The sequence below is a fragment of the Tympanuchus pallidicinctus genome, unplaced genomic scaffold (assembly GCF_026119805.1).
Source record: "Tympanuchus pallidicinctus isolate F22 unplaced genomic scaffold, pur_lepc_1.0 scaffold4, whole genome shotgun sequence".
Taxonomy (NCBI): domain Eukaryota; kingdom Metazoa; phylum Chordata; class Aves; order Galliformes; family Phasianidae; genus Tympanuchus; species Tympanuchus pallidicinctus.
In genome coordinates, this window is record NW_026294758.1 from 39,027,411 (window position 1) to 39,048,107 (window position 20,697).

The window sequence follows — 20,697 nt, forward strand, 5'->3', positions numbered from 1 at the left end:
AGAGAAACCACACATCTGTAGAATGTGTTGGAAGCCCTAATGCAAGAGAAACTTCATCCAGGCACCAGAGAAAAAGTGACAAAAATTTTCATTCTGTCACAGTGTTACTGCAGCAGTTCTGCCAAAAGATTCTTGATAGGTTGAAATGTTAATGTCTTTAGCTCCATCCTCACACATGTGGTATTAAAGCCAACTGCTCCAGTTCCAGCTAGGTGTGCTCTTGCTGAGGGCTAATTGCAAATCCATATTGTTAGTGCTTTTAATGGCTGTTTGAAAGGCAGTGTAGGGAATGTGAGACTTAGTAGTAATTGCGTGTAAATCCTAAACCTCCGGCATACCCTCCCCACAGGGAAAATGATACTTGTCTGCATTTCTGTTCCTGCCTGTCAGCTGGTTTCTTTTTCCTCCTTGCTTTTATCTTCCTGTCATCATCTTTTTTCTTTTTTTTTTTTTTTCCTAAAGAGGCCTTAACACATGTAAAGTGCTGGAAATGCAATTTCCTTCCCCATTTCCAGAGGCTTGTGCTACAGGGTCAGGAAGAGAAGTAGGGGAGATTTAGGGGAAAAAGTTCTTTGTGGCCTTTGCAGTTCTCAGCTGGAGCTTGCCCAGGGTAAACAGGATCCTCAGAAAATTTAGCTGCCAAAGTGTGATAAACTTCAGCTCAGCATAATATAACACTGATAATTTTTTCCCAGAGGCCTCAGGAACTCCAGACTTGGTGGCTAAGCAGGTAGAACGCAACTATTTAACTGTGTTTTGAGAACTGTTTCCTGTCTGTTCTTCTGCCAAACTTCATATCCTTTCCCCAACACATGAAAGATTCTAGAACTTCTGGGGGGGCGAGGTATTTTTTGTTTGTCTGTTTTCTTTACTGTATATAAAAATATCACTTTTTCACCCTGTTAACCCTATTAGAAACAACTAAACCCTAAGGACAGCCGACTCCTTTTTACAAAAATGCACTTAAGTAGAGGCTTGACTTGAAAAAAAAATTCAGTGTGAGTGGTTAAATTTGGCAAGGCTGTAGCTACTTAACGTTTTCTGTGTTATGCTTCTGCTTCCATTTAACCTTAACTGTACAGGCAATGACTGTGGTCTATAAAACCCGATCAGTAATTTTGGAGGTAACATATGGTGAAGTACTAAATATTTGATGTTTCCGTGCAACCCACTGCAATTACTAAGGGAGAATTTCAGAATGCTTTTGCTGAGCACATCTGATTCTCTTGCCAAAAAGTTGATCCGCCGTGCTTCAGAAGCATGTTCATTTTGCAGGAGCGCCCGTTTCCAATTCCAATGGCTTCAATTGCTCAAAGATAGGATAAGTTAGACTCTGATTTCATTTTATTGAGTTGCTGTGCTGTATCTCATCTTTCAGACTCAACAGAAAAACTTGCAGTTACTAAATCTTTTTTCCTCCATGAATCATGCTAAACAGAAATTAGCAGGTTGCTGACTCATGGTTTCCCTGCACTGCCCTTTGCTACCAGCCAGGAAGTGCGTGTCTCTGTCTCTTTTCAGTACTTTTGCAGTGTTGAGGAAAGGAGCTTACTGACTCTGCATGAGTCAGGCAGCAGAACTGCATTTTTTCAGCATCTTGCAAGATAGCAGTGTTTCTTGCTTTTCAGCTTTCCTTCATGTGTTGAGTTTCGCTTTTTAAATGTTGCTTTCTTTGGCAGCATTTGGCTCTCCCTCCCCCCCCCTCAAAAAAAAAAAGAAAGAAAAAACAACCACTTTTGTTTTTATATTACTACTTTAGATGCCTTTTGGCCTCATGCAGTTCTGCTATTTATTTTTTTTTTTTTTTCCACTGGCAGTCAAATCTTGGTTTCTGTGGGTTTCCTGGGTTGGAAAGGATTTGAAATGTGGAGAGAGAAACAGCAAACGAAAACAACTTTGTCAGCAGAACTAAGGATGGCTTGTATTAAATCTGTGGGTAGGTTTCTCTTTCTTTAGATTTTGCAAGAATGGGCTATTGCAAGTAGCCTTTTTCCCTGATTTTCATTTCAGATGTATGGGGCTTTTTCTCCAGAAGATAAGGTTTGAAAAGGCTACTGAGACTATTTCTCTCAGTTGAGTTTCTAACCTGTTTATTTTTGGCATTTTTTGTTGTGTTTTTTTTCTCAACAAAAATATTTGCTGTCTGTCATTTTGTAAGAAAATTGAAAATTCAAGAAATATACTTCCTGTTTTCGTAGTACCTCTTGTGCTGCTGCATTTCTGACTGCTTAATATTGTAAAGAGATGTGTTTTAAGTACACATTGCTGTAGCTGCATCTGAAGTCACTTGACCTTGTCACTTCTTCATGTTACTTCTCCTTTTCTGGCATTATAATATGGCACCACTGCCTGTGTGGTGCTAAACCTTCAGCAGGATTTTGAGAAGGATTATGTACATCTCAGCTCTAGTGTGATTCAGAGCCTGGTATTTAAAGTAACTTCCTAAAAAGGACAGTGAGTTTGGATCCAGATGCCTCACTTCCCAGGAAACTGCTCTATGTAGTAAAGCATTACAGTAAATATATGAAGGTTGTCTTTTCTTTTTTCTCCCCTTTGTTCCATACTGGCAAATCTGTGCTGAAAGAAATGATCAAGATGCTCAAAAGCAAGAGGGGATCAGCCTTTCTCACACAGCCACTTGTAACTTTGAGGGAGGTGAGATGGTTCTGTGTCTACCATGTTAGTATTTCAGGTATGATGCCTAGGAGTCAGAGTAACTGCTATGAATCTAAGACTTTGCCACTTACCTCTCCTCATCTACAGTAGATGATGTAGAAATTTTTGAAGCAAAAACAAAGGATGCCTAGCAATAGGTTAAAAGTGCAGCATACATTGACAGTTCAGTCTGCTTGTGATCCTCAGTGATTTAATTTGGTGTACAATCCCTTCTCACCCCCTGGAAGCTTTACCATTGCTCAGTTACCTTTTTGGCTCCATTAATTTAAATGTGAACACCTGTTGCAGCAGTACTGTAACCATGGAAGGAGGTGGAAGTCCTTTGTGGGTGACTGACTGCTTTAATCACGTTCATCATCATGCTTCCAACATTGCTGTCATCCTGTTGGTGAGTCTAACTTTGTAAAATAATGAATTTCATATTATATTGCAGAGAATTGTCCTGATCAGAATCCTCGTCTGAAAAACTGGAGCCCTGGGAAGGATCCTGAAAAGAAGGTTATCATCAAAAAGGGAGATCTGTTTCGTCTGAACTCGGATGCTACAGTACATTCTATTACCATACAGGATGGAGGTGTGTAAAGGCAAAATGAGGAAAATGCTTCATTTCACTGCATAGCTTGTATTTTTATGATTACATGAAAAATGCATTGGAATATTGATATTGAACAATTCTTCTGCTTCCACTTTTCTGCCTTCTGCCAGGCCAATTATACCAGATGTTAAAAAGCTGAATGAACACTATCAAGTCTGTCACTGGGAATAATGGCATGGTTTTCTATATGATATAGTAAAATTAGACTTACGTAGTAGCTTTCCAGGTAAGGAATCTTAGTATGTTCTGATGGCAAACAGTATGCTGGCCATTTTAGAAAGACAGTATGAAAAGTAGGGACAAGCTAGCCAGATGCTTGGAAAGATGAATCACAACCAGAAGAAGTTATTTTGCTAAATGTTCATAAACATATTTATAAGCTTAGTAACTTATTTAATTGGTGTGGAAAATAAATCTTTCTAATTTTTCTGTTGCTCTTATTGCAAATCTTAATTCTTTGCGTCTATCTCAGAATTGATTTTACTTACGGAAATATATATATTTTTTTTCCTTTAGGTTTACTTGTTTTTGGTGATGATAAAGATGGTTCTAAAAATATTACTTTGAGAACTCGTTTTATCCTGATAAAGGATGGTGGAATGCTTCATGTTGGAGCAGAGAAATGCCGCTATAAATCCAAAGCAACTATTATTTTGTACGGGAAGTCAAATGAAGATGCTGATGTGCCAGAATTTGGCAAAAAATTTATTGGTGTGGGCCCTGAAGGAACGCTGGAATTGCATGGGCATCAGAAGCTATCATGGACTCTTCTGTCAAAGTCTATGAATTTCTCAGGGCTGGCCTGTGGTCATTATGCATTTAAAAAGAATTTTTCCCGAGGACTAAATGTGAGAGTGATTGATCAGGACACGGCGAGTGTTTTGGAAGTGTTGAAATTTGATACTCATGAGTTTTCAGAAGAAAGCTTGAAACTCCAGAACTTACTGAAGAATAGAAGTCCTGGTCGCATTATCGCTATTGCTGTAGGAGATTCAGCTGCTAAAAACTTACTGGAAGAAACTAGAGTGACTATTCAAAATCTTCTGGGAAGTAGGTTTGTCAGAGGATTGAGTTACAGGTAACTAATTTATTCTCCCTTTTATGTTGAGTAAAGATTAGATATATATTCTGCTTTCTGTGGGGGGAGGGGGATAGGGAGCTTATAAAACTTGGACAGTATCTGTTCTTACAACGCTGACTATCCTTTGAAGGTTTTGTGTAGTACTACAGTTGCAGTATTCAGTATGCAGAGCAAAGACTGCAGCCCGCAGGCGTTTCTGTAGATCTCACTGCTTATTCATAATTATACTTTCACTTTTCTTCATGGAAGATAAGGGTGGGTATAGCAAAGGACTTTCTTGTGTTCAAATGCTCAGATAGAAAACAGTTGTCTAGAAAAAGCTTTTAATGCATATGACGTTATATTTGGGGAGCATGGAAAGCTAAGCTAAAAGCTGAATACAAGGAGAGGACTCTAAACATGTATCAGATTGCCCCCTTCACTGTCCCCTTCGCTGATTCTGCAGGGGAATGATCTGTAAAAAAGTATTCTATTATTGAAGTACAGTTGTCAGGTGTGTCTGTGTCTTTCGATCATTCTGAAATGGTGGGGCTCTGGAAGAAACACAATCAGTGTTGCGAAAACAGGAAACTTGACCTCTTGTGCATTCTGACCCTAGCTTTGTGTTGTGCAGGGTTAACTGTACATGTGGATGGTACATCAAATCTACTGCCAGCCAGTCCTTCAGTTTCTGTTAAAATGGCTTTGTATAAGCTGGTTTTATTTCCTAGTATGTGCAGGAAATCAATACCTTAGATTTTCTCTACTGTTCTTGCTATCCCCTAACATCTGGATTTGAGTTGCTTTGGCAAAGCTGGGCTGGGGCGTCAGTCAGGATGGCATGTTCTGACCTTGCTTCCTCTAGGGGCATGTTTATGCCAACCACTGTGTAAGCATGTAGTCATGGGGGCCCTGCAGTGGGGAGATGGCCTGCAGTGCCTTTGAGGCAGTTTCACCAGAGGGACCAATGCCTCAGCATCCCATAGGTGCCCCCATTTTCTGGAAGCATGAGCAGGCAGTTGGTCAGGTACTGGGCAGCCAGTCTCTGCCTCACCTGGAACTGACAGTTCTGGTGTTCACCTCTACTGGTGGCCTTAATGCTGGTGTGAAGTGAGAGAACTGTTTAACCTGCAGTGTGGAGAAGGAAGCTGCTTTTTTTTTTTTTTTTTTTTTTTTTTTTTTTTTTTTTTTTTTTTTTAATAATTATTTCTTTCAGGACTGTTTCCTGACTATTTTCACTTGTTGATAGAGACTCTGAGTGCACATGAGCATGTCCCATGTGTTGTGGGAGATCGGTGAGATGCTCGCCTGAGTGCTTGCTGAGGGAAAACGGGGACAATTAGTTAAACTTGTAAAGCTAGTGAAAGGGTTTTGAGCTTCACAGAACCATAGAAGCTGTGTTTGGAGGTGAATGATCCATTCCATTGTTCTCCACTTCTGCCTCCCCATGCAAAATAGTGTGCTTTAAAATAGCTTTGTATTTATTTTAAATGTTGATATACGAAACACTCAGATTTTTGTCGGTGCTATTTAAAAGGTGGCCCAGTACATCCTATTTCCGTGAAGACGTTAATGCTGAGCACTTTGATTTGGCCTTCTAAAGATAATGATTAGTAAGAACACAAAAGGGCTGAAATAGAAGGCAACTGAATTGAAGGTTTTAATATCTGCCTTTGAATCAATCATTGGTGCTGGGCTGCAGTCCAACTAGCTGTTGCTGTTTTCACTTTGTGTCAATGATTCAATGTTAATGATGCAATTTTGTTCAACTTTTTAATAGATGATTACTTCCTCTGCACGTAATTACAGCATTACAGAGCAGTCAAGGACAACAAATACTCTTGTTATTTGAACTTGATGGCAGCTTTCTGTGATGTGTGGTTTTCCATTTTCGTAAACTTGGACTCTCTGAGCAGAGCTGTAGAAAGTGAAGAGATATCTGGGACAGTTCCCTGCTCCCCACAGGTGCTCAGCCAAGTGTTCAGCTGACGGAAAGACTCTTGAGGGGGAAGAAAAAAAAACTTGTCCTCAGCCTTCAGAAACACTGATGATCCCTTTTGCAAAGGTTGTGCAATAGAATACAGTACCTTTTTTTTTTTTTTTTTTTTTTTTTTGAGTCCAAGTGTCTGGGATATTTCAAAATGTATTGCATGCCAGGGGTACTGATCACCAGCAGCTGCTGGCCATGTCTGTCTTGATGCAATCTTGGTCCCCAGGGGCTTCTTGTCTCCTCTGTGTAGACACGGCTAGCTGACTGCAGCCCTGTGATGGGAATATGCTGTGGCAGGAGAGTCAGCACTGGCTCAACATCTTCCCATGCTTCCTTAAGCCTGCTTGTGAGCAGGAACCCATATCACTTCTGGCACTCAGGTCTTGTGGTTCTCTTTTGTATGTTGTACTAAAAAATGTATCTGAAAGCTCTCTCAGTTAAGAACTATGATATTTGTTAGTTTGCTTATAGGACATCCAGTTATGTAGGGTTATGCACCTTTCCAATGAGGTCTTAGTTCTTCATTTTGAAACTGTGGTTTAAAATGAAATTGGGAATGCAGGTCAAAGGATTGTAAGTAACTTCTTCGCACCTTGTCTCATCTTGTGCCTGTTGGTGAAGAATTAAGGGCAATTATATTTAAACACATGCTTTTATTTTTTTTGCAGGCAAGCCTGGGCTTTAGTTGGTGTTATAGGTGGTGGGAATTCTTCCTGTAATGAATCAGTGCGAGACTATGAAAATCACAGCACCGGTGGGAAAGCTCTTGCTCAGAAAGAATTTTTCACAGTGGATGGTCAGAAGTTTGTTGTGAGAGCTTACAGTGAATGGAATGATGGTAGGAAAACATTTACACCTGTGGGTAGGGAAAAAGTAAATACTGCATATGGTGCTTTTTTGTTTGTTTTTTGCTAGAGCTACTGGTTACAATTTAAATTTTTGATTTAAATTTTGATTTTTGCTGTAAGTTTTGCTTTTTGCTGCTTATGTGCCCGGATTATTGGGTGAAGTATGAGGACAGCATCTTGGTCACAATTTTGATCATTACGTGCAGAATGCAAGTGACATGACAGTGAGTTAATTATCTTCATTTCTAACATATTAGTTACAGATAAAAGTTCTTAAAATGTGCTGAAGCAGATTTTTTTTTCTTCAGTCTTTTTTTTTTTTTTTTTCTTTTTTTCTTTTTGGTCATATATTTTTATTTAAGCTTCACTGATGTTGGTTATGAGAAAATTGGGTAGGAGCCAAAACATTTTATCTATGTTACAATTCTGTGTTGTTATTTTGCCAGACTTTGGTTCTCTCATCAATTAGACAACTTTTTTTTTTTTTTTTTTAATATAAACTCTGGAAGAACCGTCATGTTGTATGCTTTTATCTTTTTTTTTTTTTTTTTTTTTTTTTTTTGTGTGTGTGTGTGTGTGTGTGTTTCAGGGGTCTTTGTTCTGCATTTTACTTTTATGGGCAGTCATCTCTCCTTGTTTGTTGAATTATTAGCAATATCCCATTTGTTTAGAAGAATTTAAAAAAAATATTTCTTTTTTCTTAGAAAACTTTTTTTTTTTTTTTTTAGTAATCTTTTTAATACTATCCTTCTACTTTTCATTACAGTCTTATGGAATTATACTGACTCATACTTAAAAATAATAATCCACAGAAGTACATCTTTGACTTGCTGGTGCTGTAGTGTTGAGCCCAATGTTGAGTTCAATAAGTAAGCCAAATTGTGATTGCATTCTTCCTATGCATTAAATAAAATAGGAGAATGTTAAATAAAAGGAGGTCTGCTAAATTTAAAGGTAGGGAAATAGCATACGTGTACAGTATAGCTTGCAAAACTGTTTTATTAGTTGTGTTTAGAACAAAAAATTCCCCTAGTCTGGCTTGCTAAGTCCTTGCCAACATCTACAGTGTTAAATGGCAGAAGAACACCACTTGAAGGAAGCAGAGCAAGCAGGGCCTACATGCTGTTGGTATTCGATATATTATGGTGTGGTATTTTACTTCTATTTCATAGTTTTTGACTGGTTTTCCTGGTTGTTTCCATCTCTGCCCTTTGTTTTATTTAAAATCCACCAAAAAAGCAGGCTGCAATGGTATTTCACGTTGGCATGTTTCAGAGCATAATTGCACGTAGTGGGTGGTATTGAGCTTGTAAAATCCCATATACTTGCATTGTGTTAACTCTTGCTTTTGTTTTTTTCCTTTTTAAACTAGGTGTCCCAATTTCAGGCTTCCAGGTAGAACCTGTTGGTGGAGTGATACTGAATCTTCTGGATGATGTTAGCAGTTGGCAGCCTGGAGACCGAATTGTGGTTGCAAGTACAGACTATTCAATGTATCAGACAGAGGAGTTTACACTCCTTCCCTGCCCGGAGTGTACCAAGCACCAGGTCAAAGTCAAAGGTATGGCAGTGGTCGCTATCTGAAGAGTTGTGTGAAAAAGTTGTTAGTAGCAGTGCAGCCCAAATAGTTCCTTTCAGCCCAAGCAGTAACAACAGTCTTTTTATCAGTCTCAGTATTGCTTTGTTGCCGTGTACAGGAGGATATACTTGCCTTTCCTACAAAATTCTCTGTATAATGTCAGATCTGCATCTGACCTGTAAAGCTTACTGCACTAACTTTTCTCTCCCCTTTTTTCACAGTCTCAGTGAATTCTTTATTGGGGATTGGTTTATGCTTGTCTACTCTCCTTTCGCTTCTTTCTGTCTTTTCACTGGTTCTCTTAATACAAACTTGAATGGCTGCTGTGGTCATCACTACGTTTGTCATCTCTATTGTCCTTCTCTTCTAAAGTTTTATCATTGTATATGTTTTTTTTTTTTTCTTCTATTTGAAAAGAAGAAAACAGCTGTCTTCAAATCTCTTTTCCCCTTTACCATCTCTTTCACCCATGCACCAGTAAAATGGTTATGAAACAAGTGGCTCTTCCAAGTCTCTACTCACACAGGATATCCCTAACTAGTTGCAATCTGTTTTTCCTTTGGGTGTGATGCGCACAAAATGGTCTTGCATGTTGTTGACCATTTCCTGTTTTATTATCTGACTCAGTCTGACTTCACAAGAGCCTCCCATGGGGTTGGCTCTTTCACATTGCAGACATCTGTGTTTTTCTTCTGTCACCCTGTAACCCCTCTGTGTGCCAACACCCTCCTTCCCTGGCAGTCCATCAGCCTCAATCTGGAGCTTTTTTCCCTCCTTCTCTTCTGGTGGGCTCTGAGGTTGGTTTGCAACTCATCAACCAATTTTGGTAGTAGCTCTTCGAGATGTGTCACATTCAACCTCTGTGCTGCATGACTTCCTCTTATCTCTTCTTTCTCAGCTCTCAGAAGTTTTCTGTGTACTCCCTCAAACTTTCCTCTTCCTCTGTCTTTGGGATTGCTAGTTTTTCTGTTGACTTTGCAGCATTGTTAGCTTCCACAACATTTGCTGGTGAGGCTAAGATGTTTTCCTGCTTTGTGAAATCCAGATAAGGTGAACTCAGATATCTCAGCCTTTTCCTTGCTGTACATCAGAGATTACCAGCGTGCAGAAAGCTACAAAGCTGGCTTAGTGCCCATTGTGCATGATACTTAATTGCTTTTGTTCTGATGTTTCTCACTTGATATGCATTAATCAGTACTTTAAAGTACAAGATAGTTCAAGGTGCAAGCTACTATGAAGTTTAAAAAAAGTTTTCTGTCACCACTGTATAGGAGTATGCCCAAACTCTTTTGTCTTGGAAATCATGCACTGTGAAAAACTAGCTACCTTTAAAGAATCTTCATTTTTAAAAAAAAAAAAAAAAAAAGAGGATCAAAAAAATGTACAAAATTTGCAGTTTGGCTACAGGGTGATTGCATTTTTTCTTAATGAAAATAAATGCTGTATTAGCTGTTGAGGGAACTTTAAAAGAGAACTGGCCACCTTGCTGGTCTTTTTCGACTAATTTTTTTTTTTTTTTTTTTTTTTTTTTTGAGCAACATGAATTTTTGGTGAACTGATAAATTTTACTTACTAAAGAACACACTATCTTTTGAAATCTCTTATGTTTTCCTTTTTTTGGAATAGAAAACAACGCACTGTTTAATAGGATGCTTGATTGCACTCAGTATACACGTTATAGTTAAATAGAGGGAAAAAAGAACAGACAGGCCTTCAAATAGATAAGTACAGTCCCATTTGCAGACCTCTGTCTTTTTTTTCTAAACAGCAGGGTAAGTACAACAGTATTGGTATTCTTCACGTGATATCTGCCAGTTTAGCTGATATCATTCTGTAAGTTTTGAGAAGGGGGAGTGGAAAAACTTGAAATAATTATCTTCTTTAAATTTCCAGATAATTTTCTTGGTTTGTATAGGATAATAGCAGACTGATGCTTTCTTTGGAAGAATATTTAAAAAATAGAGTATCTGTGGTTATTTTTACCTAATTTTAGTTTGTGTCCTCAGATTAGCTATACAGAGTTTCCTAAAAAGTTTTGTCCTTGTTTACAGGTCTCCAGTTTTTGTTTTGAGTGGATTGGGCAGCCAATGTTTTTTCCTCTAAAGCAAATCTGCATCTGTGTTTTTTTTATTAAAGCTTTTCTAATGAATTTTCTTAATTTTTTTAGGATTTTTTTTTTTTAAATTTTCATCCATTTCATCCATTCACAAACTATTGGACTGAAATTAACATACACCTACAAATAAAATGCTTGTTTTGTTTTAGGGTTAGTAGTTTTACTGTACTGAAAGAACGTAGATGGCACCTTGTTTGATAATGAAACATGCAAGAGCGTCTTTGATTCTGTGCCCTGAAAGATGTTCAAATATCACTTTGTTGAGCTCAGTCAAGAGAGGTGAATTTGCTTGTTCTTTGCTAGGTTAGTGTTTATCATCTGCCAAATTACATGCTTTTTTTGTGCACGTTAGCATAAGAAAAGATAATAGAACACGGTGTTTAAGTTATGGCAATATATTACTTTTTTGGTGCTACTATTAGTTTACTTTCAAGTTATGTAGGTTGCTCTGAAAGTAATGCCTCCTATTTATTTCCATGGAAAATGCAGCAGCTACAAAGAGCACAATAACACTGTTTGATAGAGCAAATTCTCAGCTACAAAACACCATTTTTCAACATAGTCACCACCATTAGTCATGCATTTTCTTCAGCAGTGAAAAAAAGCATTCTTTCTGCACTTACAAAAATCTGCACCAGCAGAGGTGACCTACAACTGCTGCAACAGCATCATTGCTCAGAATCTTTCATTGGCCCAAATAGACATAAGTCAAAAGGTACCAAATCCAGACTGTGTGGTGGGTGTGGTCTGAAAGTCCAAGTGAAATTGGTGAGGCGCTCCATGCTTCAGAGGGGTATGGGGCCTGGCCTTATCGTGTTGTAAGATGTCTTCTCTGAGCTGACTCAGGAAGTTTGAGCCTTCAGCTTAGACAGCACTACAGTGTAGTTTATGGTTTAACTGGGTTACAGAAATTCCTAAAGGACCATCCTTTTCCTATCCCTAAAGGCAGTGCACTTTGCCTGCTGAGAGCTGCGTCTTGAACTTCTATTTAATTGGTGGATTCACATTACCAGTCCATGGACTGCCTTTTTGGCTGACTCATACTGGTGAAACCACGTGTTGCCGCTGGTAATACTTCAATCCAGGAAACTGTCACCTTCAGCCTTATATTGGTTCAGCAAGTCCTGACAAACTCATGCTCAGTATTCTTTCTGTTCTTGAGTGAGAGTTTGTTGGTTCATCCTGGCACAAACTTTGTGATATTTCAGTGTTGCTGCCATCATTTCCAACGCACCGAAGCTGGTATTCAGCTTAGTATGCAGTTTCCTGGTCATGATCTGATGGAGGCACTCTTTGTTTAGTGATGTGACAGTTTGCATGGCTGTCTGGACCATGACTTGCCTTTCATATTGCTGTTGCTGAAGCACACCACTCGCCACCTCATTAAGTTCACATCCACTGTTTGGTCTCCATAAACATCCAGTAAGCATCAATGAATGTAAGTGGGTGCCATCTTTTATGCACTGAGGTATTCAGTGACACAATGTTGCTTTGTTTGCATTTCCATGTCAGATGCCAGTTTGTCTGACTGCTCCTCTGCTGCCATCTGCCAGATGGCAACGACATGTAATGGAATATTGGTGGGGAAGGTTCAACCTCTACTACCATACCACCATCATTTGCCTTTTGATGTCATGGGCCAACATTATAAAATAGGAAGTATCACTTTCAGAGCAGCCCTTGTTGTTTACTGTTTATGATAATGACAGTCTTTTTTTCTTCTTTTTTTTTTTCCCCCTCTCAAAACTGTTTTTGGACAGAAAAACCTCAATATCCCCATGTGGGAGAAGTTATTGATGGAGTGGACATGAGGGCAGAAGTTGGAGTTCTCACAAGGAACATCTTAATTAAGGGAGAGACAGAAAATACCTGCTATCGTGAAAAGGAGTGTCAGTTTTTCAGCTATGATACGTTTGGTGGACATATCAAGGTTTGAAAAACATTAAGTAGCTTTCTGTCATCTCAAAAGTACACTGAGAACAAAAAAGTCAATACTAGTCTTGGAGGCATTTGAAAACTTAAAAAACATAAATTCATACAACTGCTTTTCATAGAAAGGACTTTATTCTCTCTTTCTCAAAATTGATTTAACTCTATGGCACTGTAGCACGTTATATAAATTTTAATGTGGCAGAAGCATGCACCATATCTTGCAACATCGTGTGGTGGTGGTGGTTAAGCCTTACAAGTTGCCTATCTGCCTGTTCAACTTAAAACATTTTCAAACTTGATCTCCATTTTATGTCTTTTCTCCTTTCCCTGCCTTTTTCTCTCCCAAAGTGATGAGCAGTGTCTCAATCCTAGAGATCCACATCATCTCCAAAATCAGGCGGTAGAGAGGCATGGTGAGGAAAGAGACTGAGTTGGACTATGGTGGATTTTTTAATTTGACTTATTTATTTTATCTGAATGTGCCAAGGTTATGTAAAGCAAACTGCTGCTGATTTCTTATATTACCATAAGCATAAGGAAAGCTGAATAAAAGTAGTGCTGTAGAAACTAATAATGAAACTTGTATTCACTTAAATGAAAGGATAGAGCAGCAGTGTGTCAGCTCTTTGCTGCAGGAGAAGTTTTAAATGCAAATGTATTTGTGCTCATTATGTGTTGGTCACAGTTTAAATCTCCCTTTTCAATGGATTTGGATGCAGATTTTAGTTTTATAGCGGTGTACATAATAGTGGGAAAGAAAATGCTCCCTTTCCCTACTGTGTGGCAGCTTTTGTGTGCAAGGGAAATAGATGAGCTTAAGCCAATCTTTTATGTTTCAGATAATGTAAGGAAAGAAGATAAATGGCAAGCTGTGAGTCTCATTAAATGTGATCTTGATTTCCACAGGGGTGCTGGGCAGCAAGGCCCCTCAGATGCCTTGCAGGCAGAGCAGAAAACAAATATTTTGAGTCACCAAAGTTAAACTGTTCCCAGGAGTCTACTTAGAGAAACTGAGTGTCTGTTGCTAAGCCTGCGTTTCAGCACTGGAAGCGTTTTCAGCTTACATTAACCTTACGTGCTCTAGTGGTGAGACCCTGGTCAACTGGAAGATGTTGAGGGCCTGGGGGTTCAGTCTGTTCCAGGCTAACTCTGCATAGGGGTGAAATGGGCTGGGGACAGCAGGGAGAGGCACTCACTTGTAGTTTTACCACACATTCTTGTCTGGAAGTGCTGAAGTCAGATCTCAGGAAGACATGTTATAGTCCATCTCTGTATTTCAGACATGCAAATTTAAGCTGTGCAATCAAATAAAAGAAAAAAAACCTTGTCCTTCCTGAAAAGGCTACAAAAAGTAAGCAAACACACTAAATGGTCCATCACTTTATTGCTCATTTCTCTTGAGGGTAACCTATGCTTATGAAAAGTATTATTTTTGTACAATACCCAAATATCCAGTATAGGTAAATTAATAAAATAACAACAAAGCTCTCTCACCCTTTAGCTTCCTGTATTTCAGTACCTTGTAGTTCAATTTTTATACTCGGTTTCTCTTTTCAGGTTGAAATAGGTAGAAGAAAATACTCTTGCTTTCCCCTTTTAGTGCTCTAGCCCCATTATAATGCCTTCTCTGCTTATTCTTATTTTCTTTTATCATATATTACATAGGATTACTGTGAAGTTCCATGATCTGTGCTGCGTCCTCATCTGAAAGATGTTGATTCTTCACTAGAGTGCATTCAGTTTTAGGTTATAACTGGAAGTGTGCTGGAGTACATGATGCCTGAGGAGGACCTGAGAAAACAGGGCTTATTCAGGGTGGGGAAGGCAAAGAGGGTGAATCTGCCTGCAGGTGTCAGGGGCTGGCTTAGGGCACAGAGTAGGTGCCAGAGGTCCTGGAGGTGCTTAGTGGTAAGACAGTAGACAGTAGGATCAAGCTGCAGCAGGGCTGTCTTGAGTGTTTCTGTCCTTGTAGATATTCTGATATGATGAGCTATCATCTTTAAGCTGGCCCGGTATTATGCTGTTAATTGGATCAGGTTTCCTGGTAGGTTCCCTGGACCCTCTATTTTGTAATTTTATTAGACTTAACTCTGTGCTGGATTGACTGCACAGATACAGCTTCAGTACAGTCAGGACCTAATGTGACTTCAAAGACATCTGTTTACTCAAACGGTACATGGTTGTCAGTAAAGAATATCTAATGTGCCTAAAAAAGCAAAGTGGCAATGTACAGTCTGATGGAATTTTCTGTTTTTGTCACCTGAAGATTTAGTTTTCACTCTAGTTCATGAATGACACTGTTTTGTAAAGTAGGATATAGAGCAGGACGGTAATGGCTGTCCTGGTTCTCTTAGTGTTGGCTTGCAAAAACTGTGCATCTGGAATAGGTGATGTTTTATCTAAAATTTCCATTGGTTAACAAGCAAGTAGTTAATCATTCTGGACTTTTCGTTATCTTTCTAGATTTTGAAGAATTTTACATCTGTTCATCTCTCCTATGTGGAATTAAAGCAAATGGGCCAGCAGCAGATAGGAAGTTACCCTGTTCACTTTCACCTTTGTGGGGATGTGGATGAAAAAGGAGGTTATAGTTCTAAGACTTACCTTGATGGTCTTTCCATTCATCACTGTTTCTCCAGATGTGTGACTATTCATGCAACTAATGGCTTACTGGTAGGTGCCAGGAGAATGAAATAGGCTGTGTTGACCTGAATCTTAAGAAGAACATGTAGAGCAAAAAGCAGTTCCTTAACTTAAAGTTTAAATGCTCAGGAGTGATTTTTTTAATTTTTTTTTTATTGTAATGAATAAATACACAAGTGCAAACAGTGACTTATTTTTAACAGATCTTGTCATTCTGCTTTTTAGATTCTTGAAGGCAACTAAGCTATCCAGGCATTGCGTGTTTGTAATAGAGAAATAGAACTCCATATTTGAATCATCTGAGTCACTGATACTGAAACTTCACTCTGCAGCTGTGCCAAGATAGCAAAACTAAATGGCACTTGTCAAATAAATCTCAGTAAATGCTATCGCTACTGACATAATGGACTTGTGTTTCTGCAGATAAAGGACACCATTGGCTATGACACACTAGGTCACTGTTTCTTCATAGAGGATGGCATTGAGCAGAGGAATACTCTCTTCCACAACCTTGGACTAGTCACAAAACCAGGCACTATTCTTCCTACGGATAGAAACAGCACCATGTGTACTGGCATAAGGGATAAAGTGTATGGAAGTTACGTTCCCGTGCCAGCCACAGACTGCATGTGAGTATTTCATTGTTAAAAAATTAAAACCAAACCAGCTGCAGCAAATAAACTGCTGATGATCTCTTGACAAAATACAGATGGAATGTTTTGTTTTTCTTTTTTGTATGATCTGTGGTGAATGTGGACACCTTAACTGCAGTTCACATGGCAGTATTGTTCAAAAAAGTAAAAACATATGGTGTTTCATTGAAGAGAAAACATGGGTTGATTTATAACGAGATTTGTTGTCTTGTGATACTTGATAAGTTGATTTTTATTTTTTTTAAGGCTGCTGAGTTAAGGTACCAGTACCATTAGCCTGCCACCTGCAGCTTGTCTTCATAACACTAGTGTATTGTAGAAGCTTATTAAAACTGTTTATAGTTGCACTGAGTGTCTGAACTATCGTAAAATATTTTGCATTGAAGTTCTGTGTGCTTGTGTGGGAAGTAGTTACTTTACACATCAGTTTAGCTTTTCTGATGGTTGCTTCAAGAGTGAGTTATTTCTGTAGGATCTAGAGCTTTTTCCATCTTAACTTCTTTTCTGAATATTTCAGGGCAGTTTCAACCTTCTGGATTTCTCATCCCAACAATCACCTTATAAGTAATGCAGCAGCAGGTTCACAGGTAAGGCGCATGGATGAAACGCAATGCAAACTACTTGTGCCAGTCATTCACAAAAGATATAATGCAAAAATGCATACATTTTTTCTTTTCTACTTGTGAATATTTAAGGTTGGCAGTATACTGGCTTTACAAATACCAGTCAATTACAAGGCTTTGTTAGTGTGGATTAGACCTCTTCCTTTTTTAATTAGTAGATCTGTCAGTGGTCTCAATATGTATGCATTAAAACAAATACCTTTATTTCCAAGATTTAGTGTATTTCCTGTTTCTGAACCTCCTGTAGTCCCTGTCACGTGTTTACTGTTTCACTGCTCTGAAGGACTTTGTTTTTATAGCTTCAGTCATTGAAATGAAAAATAGTTCACTGAATAAGAAAGTGCAGAAAACCTTTCATGTCTGTCTTTTGTCACTAGCTTCTCAGTAGTAATTGCTGATAATGATTTTACCAACTGTGAACGTTTGATTTTTTTGCAGCCCTTATTCAGTTCAGCTGCTCGCAGAGTAGTTTTGAACTATTTTGTGCAGACTGTGGAGGATTGCCAGGGGTCTGTTCTGCTTATAAAGCAGATGAGAGGCTGAGACTCAGGTGGTTCCAGGTGGATTGTTCTAAATGGGTCATTGACTATAGGTAAAGGAAAGACTTTTTGACTCTGGAAGGAGAATGTGGGTGTGCTAGCATATTCTTAGGCAGAAAGTACATAATGCATTGTTAACAATATGGTAAGACTGAAAATATTTGTGTGTTGTAATGTCTGTAACACAGAAAATCATAAAACTTCTGCTGCTTCTTGTGAACTTTTAATTTTTTCTTTTTTGTGGGAGCAAAACTGTCTTCTTGTTGACTGCCTATGGCTAAGAAGGGCCTGACTACATTACTGAATAAAAACAGTGCACAGCACAGTATCTTTCCATTTTGTCTATCTACATAATGTTTCTTTACCTGGCGTTAGTGTTGCTGGCTAGGTAATAGAAAATGGGTTGCTCGATTAGGTCCTTATTTCACTATCATCTTCTGTCTCTGTAGAGAATCCCTTCTGTATTAGTAGCGTGTGTTGTCAGAGAGTGTTGTATAGGTTAAGTTCTGCCATTCTGATATATGTGTTTCTTGCATTGGCATGTAAGGTCTGTAGCTTCAGTTTCAGAAACAAAATGCTTCAACTGTCTTGATATAAACACTCCACTGTAGAGCTTTGTGGGTATAAAGTGTAACAATTCACAAGCAAATAATTCCATTGCTCTCTCCAACTTCTTTATTACAATGGAGCCTATTGTAAGGGTGTTTCAGCAGTACTTACTTCTTTTGTTTCAGCTATATGAGAGGGGGAAAAAAGCTCTTTTTTCTGAGTGCTTACAAGTGCTTTAAGAGCTTTGAAGTTTATTAAACTCTTTCTGAAGCATTAAGATGTGTTTTGGATAAAAATTGCTTGATTTTTGCCAAGCATGGAACTGTATTTAATTATATGTGAAGTAAGATTTTGGTATTTTATGTGGAACATGTACACTTTCTTTGGAATTGTTAATGACAGAAATGTAACAGTATGTCATCATTACGGGTGGGAATATGTTACTCAGAAGCAGAATTTCCAGGGCTGTTTGGAAAATGAGTATATTCTTGGAGTGATTTTTAAGCTAGAATGAATGGACTTTATCCATATTTCTTGAACAGGAAGGTGAAGACTATTTTTCATTATATGGAACATACAGTATGCGGTTGTTTTTTTTTTTTTTCTTTGCTACTTTTATAACACTTTAATACTCCTTATGCTGTTCATTTTTGTTTGTTTGTTTTTAAATTTTCTAAGGGCACAGAGCAAGCAGGCAACATATTTTGTATCTTTAGATATCTGCGTTATGGGTGCTGTTGCAACACTGCCCCTTTTCAACTCAGATGGAGTTAGAAAAGGAACTTCTATGGGTCTGCTTTGGCAGGTAACTCCAGCTTCTTTAAGAGCAGGGATGTTGAAGTGGAGGAAATGAACAGATGCTGAAATTATTACTGCATGTTATTGGCACAGAACTCTGAACTGGCTGGGCTTCTGGATGTCTCTATTCACTTTCCTGAAAGTGCTTGTGTTGTGTGTTTTTTGTTTTTGTTTTTTTTGGTTGTCGTTACATTCTGATGTGAATATAGATGAACAAATCTTACAGTGTAGCAGTAAGGAGGAGAGGAAGACTTTTGAGTGTTTTTCTGTAAATAGCCTGATTAACTTCAAAATAAAATTGATTATTTGTGTAGAAATGGAACACAGAAATCACAGAGGAAAATGAGCCTTTTCTTCTTTTTGTCTTGAAATATTAGAAGACCTGAAATGTATGATGTTAAATGATTTAACTGAGAAGAAAACAATTTTTAATGCATCTTTATCACTACAGTACAGCTGTATTTGTGGTCTTCTTCACTGAAGAATGCTTTGGAGACTATTTTGATAAATAATTCCACAGCATATGGTTGGTGTGGAGTGTGCTGTTATTTTCTTCCTTGTTTAAGATATTCAACTCCTTAACATATATTTATTTGTGATTAGATGTGAATATGTCAGAACTGATAGTAGTATCAGACTCTCTTCTGAGTTATGTTCTCTCTCCTCATTTGCAGGATGCTGGAATATGGTATTTGTTCCACAAAATTGCTACAGGAGATTCTCATGGTCTAGGCATTGAAACAAAGTCAGAGCTCACACCCCTAGGAATCTTCTATAACAACAGGGTTCATTCTAATTTTAAGGTAATGTACCTTAAAAAATTTTGAAGGTCTTCATTGGTAACTATTTTACACAAGGATTTGTCTGCTTAAATTTTAAGGTGCTTGAATAATTTGTTTGAACTGCACAACTCTGTCTAGATATTACAGAACAGTGTGTAATCTGTATGCCTGTAGCTTTTTATTGATTTTGCTTGACAACTGGATATCTGGGATACCAAGAAATGATGCACCGTGTTGTAGTAGTTATAGGTCTGAGGCTGTTGGGGCACTTGATCAGACTGGAATTAAAACACAGTAAATGCAAAAGTGCATTGTGGAGGAAAAAAAAAATTATGTAGCTCATTATCTTTGAGCAAGGATAGCTGTTCATATGCTGAAAACCCATGTTTAAAGAGCTGCCTCCAGGACCAGGCCTGAGGATCCACTCATGTAGCAGCGTTCAATTCTGAACATAATTTGGATCACAGGTAACTGTATGTTGTATATGTAATTCAGGTTCAGCAGCCTCAAACACTTCTTTTTTTCTTTTTTATTTTGTCAAGTATTCATGCTGGATTATTGAGGTTCAAGTTGATGATTGTCTGGGCAGATGTCAGCTTTAGTAGTGAGATCAGTTGTGTTTTAAATTAAAATACAAAGCATTGTTGCACAGCACGATCTATTTTTTCTCCATTAGCAGCATTTGTGAGAATATTTTGCATTCACCACAAGGTTGGCTTCCAAATTTTCCAGAAGATCATCTGGAAATAAGTGTAAAACCTCAAATAGATAGATGTGAAAAAAGTTTGAAATGAACTTTAATGGTTTTCTGATACTTTTTTTTTTTTTTTTTTTTTTTTTTTTTCTTTTTAACTTCAGGCAGTGATTTTCCTGGGATTTCCAGTTCTTTTTCCAAATTTGCATGGAAAGATCCTATTTCTCTATTAGGCCAACCTGAAAGATCTAAGAGTCTTTAATAGAGTGTATTGCATGAAATGTAATCTTAAAAATATAGTAATTGTTGTCTTTTCAGTGTTGGGCAGTATGAAATTTATTCTTTTCCACCCTCCCTTTTCTTTTTTTTCTTTTCTTTAAAGGCTGGTTTGTTCATTGATAAGGGTGTTAAAACAACTAATGCTAGTGCTGATGATCCCAGAGAATATCTTTGCTTGGACAACAATGCAAGGTAAAGAATATTATCTTCCATGTCAATGAAAAATGGTAACGTTCTGAGATTGTTTGTACCTTCACATGAGGGGAAAAAAAGTTTAAAATACTACAAATAATAAATGAGCAATAAGTTCCCTTTCTTTTTTCTCACCTATGCATCTCTTT

The 20,697-nt window shown here is 38.0% G+C and overlaps 1 protein-coding gene across 5 annotated transcripts in view; it reads left to right on the top strand.

The window, feature by feature from the left end:
- CEMIP2 (cell migration inducing hyaluronidase 2) overlaps positions 1–20,697 on the top strand; it is a 52,939-nt gene that overhangs the window by 19,531 nt on the left and 12,711 nt on the right. For 4 of the 5 annotated variants that reach the window (XM_052701298.1, XM_052701296.1, XM_052701297.1 and 1 more), the window contains exons 3-12: positions 3,110–3,250; positions 3,788–4,349; positions 6,990–7,159; positions 8,542–8,730; positions 12,625–12,794; positions 15,260–15,469; positions 15,863–16,068; positions 16,610–16,679; positions 19,276–19,404; positions 20,460–20,548. In XM_052701298.1, coding sequence (XP_052557258.1) covers positions 3,110–3,250; positions 3,788–4,349; positions 6,990–7,159; positions 8,542–8,730; positions 12,625–12,794; positions 15,260–15,469; positions 15,863–16,068; positions 16,610–16,679; positions 19,276–19,404; positions 20,460–20,548 — 1,936 coding nt within the window. Of the gene's footprint in view, positions 1–1,817; positions 1,937–3,109; positions 3,251–3,787; positions 4,350–6,989; positions 7,160–8,541; positions 8,731–12,624; positions 12,795–15,259; positions 15,470–15,862; positions 16,069–16,609; positions 16,680–19,275; positions 19,405–20,459; positions 20,549–20,697 lie in introns of all 5 variants that reach the window. The other variant, XM_052701301.1, reaches the window with a different exon arrangement.